This window comes from Amyelois transitella, chromosome 2 (genome assembly GCF_032362555.1).
Source record: "Amyelois transitella isolate CPQ chromosome 2, ilAmyTran1.1, whole genome shotgun sequence".
Taxonomy (NCBI): Eukaryota; Metazoa; Arthropoda; class Insecta; order Lepidoptera; family Pyralidae; genus Amyelois; species Amyelois transitella.
In genome coordinates, this window is record NC_083505.1 from 957,325 (window position 1) to 965,224 (window position 7,900).

Below are 7,900 nucleotides of genomic sequence, written 5' to 3' on the forward strand. Positions count from 1 at the left end.
TTAATTGACGTAGAGTTCAAAGCGAGCTCGGCCGATGCGGCTGTAGCGGTCGTAGTAAATGTCTCGGGTCCAGATGCGACACTCTACGCTGATCAAGACTCCGCCTGGAAGAGGAGATGGTCATAAGTGAAGTCATGATATGAGATAGGTACTTCTACATCTACGTCCTTCCTAAATACGTAGGGAGAGGGACATCTTTCGATTTTTGAATTTTAAATTCATCGAACTTTTTTATGCACGTTCTCTTTTTAAATACTGTGCTCGCGATTTCATCCGCGTAGAATAGTTATTTTGGGCATAAAGCTAAGTTAAGCACTCGAGATGAATAAATTTCTCCGATTTTTTTCACATTCCCCATGATTTCTTCGCACCTAATAGTTGCAACGTGATGTTATATAGCCTTAAGCCTTCCTCGATAAATGGACTATTCAACACAAAAAGAATTTTTCAATTCGAACCAATAGTTCCTGAGATTAGCGCGTTCAAACAAACAAACTCTTCAGCTTTATAACATTACTCCTTTCAAGATAAAGTTGTATTTTTTGAAGTACCGTTTGTAACTCTGTGGTCAGCCGATAGTCCTGCCGCTGTTATCTGACATTCCCAAACCAGTTCTAAATAGGTAGACCCTGGATCCATCCCCAGGAATAAAACACCTGCTGATGTCGTGGTTACCGATAAAGCTGATACCGAACTATGAAGCACGTCAGCGGGTGCAAAGAAGAACCTACATACATACATATTATCACGACTATATCCCTTGCGGGGTAGACAGAGCCAACAGTCTTGAAAAGACTGATAGCTAGGTCACGTTCAGCTATTTGGCTATAAAAGAGAATTGAGATTCAAATAGTAACAGGTTGCTAACCCATCGCCTAAAAGGAGAATCCCAAGTTTATAAACCCTTAGTCGCCTTTCACGACACGCAAAGAAGTAACTACGTAAAAAAAAATGGTTTAAGAACAAGGTGAAAGACTTACGCCTTGGATTCTCGAAGAAAACAGCAATCAGCGGTGGTGGCACTCTGTCGGGTTGGTTCCTCATGTAGTAGGACAGGCGGTCGGCGGTCGCCAGCCGGTCCAGCCGGAACCCCGGGGGCAGCTCGGCCGGGATGTACTGGATCGGCCCGACGTTCTCCTTGTCCGAGCTGCGTTCACCGTCGCAGGTCAACCACGCGTGGTCACCGAACTGGTGGACTGGATACTGCATCTGAGGATTAGGAATGGGTCAAGGTTCATACATACGTATGGTCACGTCTAATTCCCTTGCGGGGTAGACAGAGCCAACAGTCTTGAAAACACTGATAGACCACGTTCAGCTGTTGGGCTTAATGATTCGTGCCGGAAACCATAAATTATCGTCGTGTGGTTCCCGGCACCAATAAAAAAAAGAATATGACCACTACATCTTTCTCCCATGGATGTCGTAAAAGGCGACTAAGGGGTAGGCTTAAAAAATTAAGATTCTTCTTTTAGGCGATCGGCCAGCAACCTGTCACTATTTGAATCTCAATTCTATACATACATACATATGGTCACGTCTATATCCCTTGCGGGGTAGACAGAGCCAACAGTCTTGAAAAGACTGAATGGCCACGTTCAACTGTTTGGCTTAATGATAGAATTGAGATTCAAATAGTGACAGGTTGCTGGCCCATCGCCTAAAAATAAGAATCCCAAGTTTGTAAGCCTATCCATTAGTCGCCTTTTACGACATCCATGGAAAAGAGATAGAGTGGTCCTATTCTTTTTTGGTATTGGTGCCGGGAACCACACGGCACGGCATTTAAGGTTCCCGGGCACGAATAGAAAAAAGAGTATGACCACTCCATCTTTCTCCCATGGATGTCGTAAGAGGCGACTAAGGGGTAGGCTTATAAACTTGGGATTCTTCTTATAGGCGATGGCCTAGCAACCTGTCACTATTTGAATCTCATTTCTATCTTAAAGCCAAATAGCTGAACGTGGCCCATCAGTCATTTCAAGACTGTTGGCCCTGTCTACCCCGCGGGGGATAAAGACGTGATTATATGTATGTATGTATGCCAAAAACTGTTCAGTGGTTCGCTTTTCGTAGACTATTCCCTTTGTTCACAGCAATAGTAATAATAGTAAAGAGGTTTTCTCCGCCTACCCCTCCGGGAAAGAGGCTTGATTTTATGTATGTATGTACATACATACATACATATAGTCACGTCTATATCCCTTACGGGGTAGACAGAGCCAATAGTTCCGAAAAGACTGAATGGCCACGTTCAGCTGCTCGGCTTAATGATGGAATTGAGATCCAAATAGTGACAGGTTGCTAGCTCATCGCCTAAAAATATGATCGCAATTTCATAAGCCTGTATGTATGTATGTAATCGTAATAATTTCTAGAACTCACCATAGCTCTCCTTAGGTGCTCAGGCATGTCAGGCGGCAACACCATAGGTACTACCGTGGAAATGTTGTAGGGCTCCGGCACCCAGTAGTGTGTCTGTGAATATAAAGCAAGTTTAGACATAGACTGTTGGCTCTGTTCACCCCGCATGAGATGTAGACGTGATTTGACGTAAGTGTATTTGTAGAAATAGACAGATAGATCTGATGATAATTGAGGAAAAACCTATCTATTTGATCCTTGGTCTTCTTAAAGCATTTTGAAGTTTTATGCTTTTATGAAATAATTTTTCAGTCACAACAGTAATTCTCTAATGTAATTCTGCCTTGTGGTTCCCGGCACCAATAGAAAAAGAATAGGACCACTCCATCTCTCTCCCATGGATCGTAAAAGGCGACTATGCCTACCATATAAACTTGGGATTGTTCTTTTAGGCGATGGGCTAGCAACCTGTCACTATTTGAATCTTGAACGGGCCGAGGGTCTGTTAGGGTCTTTGTCTAGTCTGAATAAAATAAAAAGAGATTTCTTCCCGTTCAAGATACGTCTTGTCGTCTCGTCGTCTTATGGTCGTCTCCCTAGTGTCGAAGTCGATTGTCCTTTTTTTCACCAGTCTGACAGTCGGTTTTAGTCGTCTATATTTGTCAAGTCAAAGAGTCTCGTTTGTCCATGGAGGCTGAACGGCCGCTACAAATCTCGATTCTAACTTAAAGCCAAATAGCTGAACGTGGCCTATCAGTCTTTACAAGACTGTTGGCTCTGTCTACCCCGCAAGGGATATAGACGTGATTATCTATACTCTATCTATCTATACTATACAGTAATTCTTATTGGCTCCCCTGCCTCCATATAGAAGGATATGAGAAGCTAGGTGGATGATCTACAACACTGGCATGATTTATTTATTTTTTATTTATTTACGCCAAAAATACAACGATAGTAGTACACCTCTCACAGTATTTGGCAAGGAATTCTTATAAGTATAACAAAATAAAATAAAATCTTGACAGTATTAATTTCAACTAAAAGGACAAATAATAAGTATACTATGGGTAAGAAACAAAGAAGTAACTTACAGAAACAAACAAGTTGAAGTACATTCACCTTTCTCACAAAATAACAAAAAAATTCTTATAATCGTATTCCATCCATCCACATAAATATCACAATCAGGATGTTGATTTAAGAATGCGATGATGACGTACAAACACTGGATTGGTTACTTACGTGTGTCAAACGGAGGAAGACACACGGCTTCCCCACGTGGTACCCGTAGAAATCGTCGGCTGTGCATGGAGACCAAAATCTCATGGCTGACTCGCAGCTGTCAGACCTGAGCTGCTGGTCCCGACGGTTGTGGGTGGAACAGGGAGCCCGGGGCGGCTGGTCAGGAGTCGCCGTCTCGTAGTCTGATGGATAAGGTTGGATAAACGGTTATGTATTTGCTTGTAAGATTTTTTTTTGAAGAGAGCGGCGCATCTCTCCTCTTGTTCGGCTCGTTTAACCGGAAGGTTAATAAAGCCTTAGTAGTGGAGAAATTGTGTTTAAAGTTGTGTCTAATAAGCAATTAAAAAACAGAATAGCACAACTCCTTCTCTTTCCCATGGATGTTGTAGAAAGCGACTAAGGGATAGGCTTATAAATTTGGGATTCATTTTTTAGGTGATGGGCTAGCAACCTGTCACTATTTGAATCTCAATTCTATCATCAAACCAAAAGCTGAACGTGGCCCATCAGTCTTTTCAAGACTGTTGGTTCTGTCTACCCCGCAAGGGATATAGACCATATTTATGTATGTATGTAAGTCTTTTTAAGAGAGCAGCGCATCTCTTCCATGGTTCTGCTCGTTTAACTGGAAGGTTAATAAAGCCTTAGTAGTGGAGAAATAGTGTTTAAAGTTGTGTCTATAAGAAATAAAAAAAGAATAGGACCACTCCTTCTCGTGGCCTATCAGTCTTTTCAAGACTCTTAGCTCTGTCTACCCCACAAGGGATATAGACGTGATTATACATATATATGTATCAGCAACAACCTCGTGCTGTCAACGAGAACGAGGATAAATTTATTAAGTATTTATCAAGATATTTGTATGTGTGAACCTGACATTGCGAATTCCCTCGGGAGACGAGGCGCGAGGTTGCGAAACAGACCAAATGAAATTGCGCTCGTCGGCTCCAGCTTTGACACAGGTTATCAAATAAATAGTTTTTGTGAGTTTATTCACCTTGTATCATTGATGCGGCCACCAATCTATTCTATCTATTCTATTCTATTCATATAATAAATCTGTAGAAGGGTCAATTCTGTACATTGAAAATATTGAAAAAATAAATAGCAGGGGGTGTTACTGGATCGATACCAAACCCAAATATGTGATTAAAAAATTTTTTGTCTGTCTGTCTGTATGTTCAGGCATCACGTGAAAACTATCGGTTCGATTTCGATGAAACTTGGTATAATTATACCTCATTATCCTGGACATAAAATGGGATACTTCTTATCCTGGAAAAATACGTAAAAAAAATCTTAATTTTTCATTTTATGCGAACTTCTCTTACTAAACCATAGAAACATGCTAGGCGAAGCCTAGCCGTATTTATAAGATGTCATTGTCAGAGTTACTCGAAAGGGAGAAATAAACCATTCACACGAAGACCGACATCCGCGCGGACGGACTCATGGGCGGAAGCTAGTAAAGAATAAAATTAATCTCTAGTATGTATTTATGATGTATGTATGTAATCACATAATTACCTCTAAGGAAGTCATTGATACGGGAGTACCAGATGTGCCAGCTTCCGGGGTCGCTGGGTCGGAACTCAATCAGCGGTTCTTCCCACCTGTACTCTTCTGTCCTAGGCCAGACCTCCAGCTCTGAAGAAATGAAGTTTTCCACATTAGGCTGATTTTCTTACTCAAAATTGTGTATCGTTTGTGAAAGGTAGACTAACAAAAACAGTGCTTAGGCCTTCAGAAGTCATGCTCAGACAAGAATGTTATTCGTGAACTTGGAAGAAATTGGGGTGGGTGGCTGAAGAATAGCAATATCCCACCAGGACGCTGTGGGATATCTTGAAATGAATCCCTGAAATGCATTTTTGAATACAAAAAATTTAAAAATGCATTTCAGCGTCACAATGACCTTATAAATATCACATCAAACATTCATTTATCTTGCTCTGCGCCAACGCCGATCTCCTGTTTGGTTTCCTTCCACCCAAAGGTTGACTGGAAGAGATAGCTTTAGCGTTAAGTCCGCCTTTGTACCATCTATATCTGCTTTGTGTTGTTTTGTATGTTTTACTCTTATGGTGCAATAAAGAGTTTAATCTATCTATAGCTATCATATTCAAACTGAAATATACTTACCGACATAGCGACGGGTCAGAAGCAGTCCTAACACCAGGCCCAGGATACATCCTGTAGGAATTACATATAGGGATTACTCAAGGGTTAAGGGTTAAGGTTAAAGAAGTATGTGAAGATGTAGTAATAAGTGGAAAGTAGTCTCTGCCTTGTCTAGGTAATGTAATTTCCAAGAAGTCATAGTACATCTAGTGTTAAATAAGTTGGTTAAGTTCTTATGAGATTTTCGATTCGAGATTCTTTAGTTGATCACCCCGACCCTTATAAGTTTTGATTTTAGGGTAATTTTAGGTATTATATTTGGAAAATAAAATCTCGCGAGCTTATTATTGGTCCGATTTAAAAAGTCAGCTTTTTGTAATGAGATTGTTAGCGAACTTTTACGGAGTACAAAGTCGCGGGAAATAGCTAGTTAAACATAAAACAAATGTTTTATTTTCCGAGCCGTGTGGTTCCCAATAGAAAAAGAAGGCCGTGTGGTGCCGTCAGAGCAGAATAGCACCACCCGATATCTTCCCGCGGGTATCGTAAGAGGAGATTAAGTGGAAGGTGGGCATCAGCGCCTCTTACGCTGATATGACAACATAGTCCAGAATCAATAGACCCTGCGGTCACCAACCCGCCTCCCCAGCGTGGTGATTATGGGTAAAATCCCCCCTTTTCTGGAGAACCGGTGTAAGTCCAGCATTGGACTTTAATGAGCTGTTATGTTAAGGTAAGGTCTACCCCGCAAGGGATGTAGACGTGACTATATGTATGTTTGCCTTAGTTTTTTTTTAATAACGGTAAAATAAATTTAATGCCTAAGGTGCAGCAAATGTAGCCGCCTATAAGTCTGGATAGCGTTGTAAGCAACTTTTACGACTTCCTGTAAGTACCCATTGAGTCTGCGCAGACTTCTACGTTCATTACTAGGTCACTGCTCCGGGATACTATTATTACGTCATTAAACTAATAACATTATATAAGTAGAATTAACGTAAACAAAACATATAATCACGTCTATATCCCTTGCGGGGTAGACAGAGCCAACAGTGATCAAAAGACTGAAAAGCCACGTTTAGCTGTTTGGCTTAATAATCGAATTGAGATTCAAATAGTGGCAGGTTGCTAGCCCATCGCCTAAAAGAAGAATCTCAAGTTTATAAGCCTTTCCCTAACTCGCCTTTTACGACAATTAATATAAGTGAAGGTGAAAGTTGAAGAACAAGAGAGTGATTGATATGAATTAAAGCGAAAGTAGTATACTGAGGTGGGAAATAGTCTGTCTACCCCTCCGGGATAAAAGACGCAACATTACTAATAATAAACGACGACCGTACGACCAAGACGAACGTATCTTGATCAAATTATGAACGTCTTGGCAAAGGGTCAGCTCAAGAGTACCCGAAACCGCCGAGCTTGCATGAAGAGAGTTATGAATGCGGATGAAGCGAGGGAAGTGTGCAGAGATGTGTGAGATCGTGGCATGTGGAAAGATGTAGTCTCTGCCTACCCCTCCAGGAAAAAGGCGTGATTTTATCTATGTATTTATAATAACATACATACTTTTGGTCACGTCTATATCCCTTGCGAGGTAGACAGAGTTGACAGTCTTAAAAAGACTTATAGGCCACGTTCAGCTGCTTGGCTTAATGATAGAATTGAGGCTTAAAAAAAACTTACCAATAACCAGTAGAATCACTACCACAATCCCAATGATCTTTACCGTTCTCTTCTCTAAACCCATGATTAAGTTCTACCAGAATCTAGTTGTATCAGAATCCAATTTTACCAGAATTATGTCAAAATAATCAAGTTAATGTTGCTCTAGTGACTATTTTAATTTGTTGTGACCACGAAATCAGTGTGGGGTTCCGAAGACGAGACGTCCTCCGAGCACGACACGGGATACTGAATGACGCAGGAGCCCGCGGGATTTACGGGAGCCGAAGTTGGACGATGTACATTGCTGGCTAAATTTTTTTACCAAGTTAAATTTCATTATTACAGTTACTTATTGAATAATGGAGCTTTAATTTACGAACTGTGTGGTTCCCGGCACCAATAAAAATAGAACAGGACCACTCCATCTCGTTTCCATGGATGTCGTATAAGGCGACTAAGGGATAGGCTTACAAAATTAGGATTCTTTTTAAGGCGATGGGCTAGC

At 41.1% G+C, this 7,900-nt stretch overlaps 1 protein-coding gene across 1 annotated transcript; it reads right to left on the reverse strand.

Annotated features, from left to right (window-relative positions):
* On the reverse strand, positions 1-7,477 carry LOC106136850 (sodium/potassium-transporting ATPase subunit beta-2-like). The gene is made up of 7 exons (XM_013337510.1): positions 7,414-7,477; positions 5,752-5,802; positions 5,137-5,256; positions 3,610-3,791; positions 2,386-2,478; positions 981-1,209; positions 1-104 (listed from the first exon to the last, which is right to left on the reverse strand). The coding sequence occupies exons 1-7, from the start codon at positions 7,475-7,477 to the stop codon at positions 1-3; spliced, it is 843 nt and encodes a 280-aa protein (XP_013192964.1).
* Positions 7,478-7,900: the final 423 nt, after the last annotated feature.

Bases quoted from the DNA above. Each gene is read 5' to 3' on its own strand.
- LOC106136850 (XM_013337510.1), bottom strand. From the start codon at position 7,477: ATGGGTTTAGAGAAGAGAACGGTAAAGATCATTGGGATTGTGGTAGTG. The intron at 5,803-7,413 runs GTAAGTTTTTTT...TAATTCCTACAG, and splicing joins AGTGATTCTACTGGTTATTG to GATGTATCCTGGGCCTGGTG. The intron at 2,479-3,609 runs GTAAGTAACCAA...TTATATTCACAG, and splicing joins TCTTCCTCCGTTTGACACAC to ACACACTACTGGGTGCCGGA.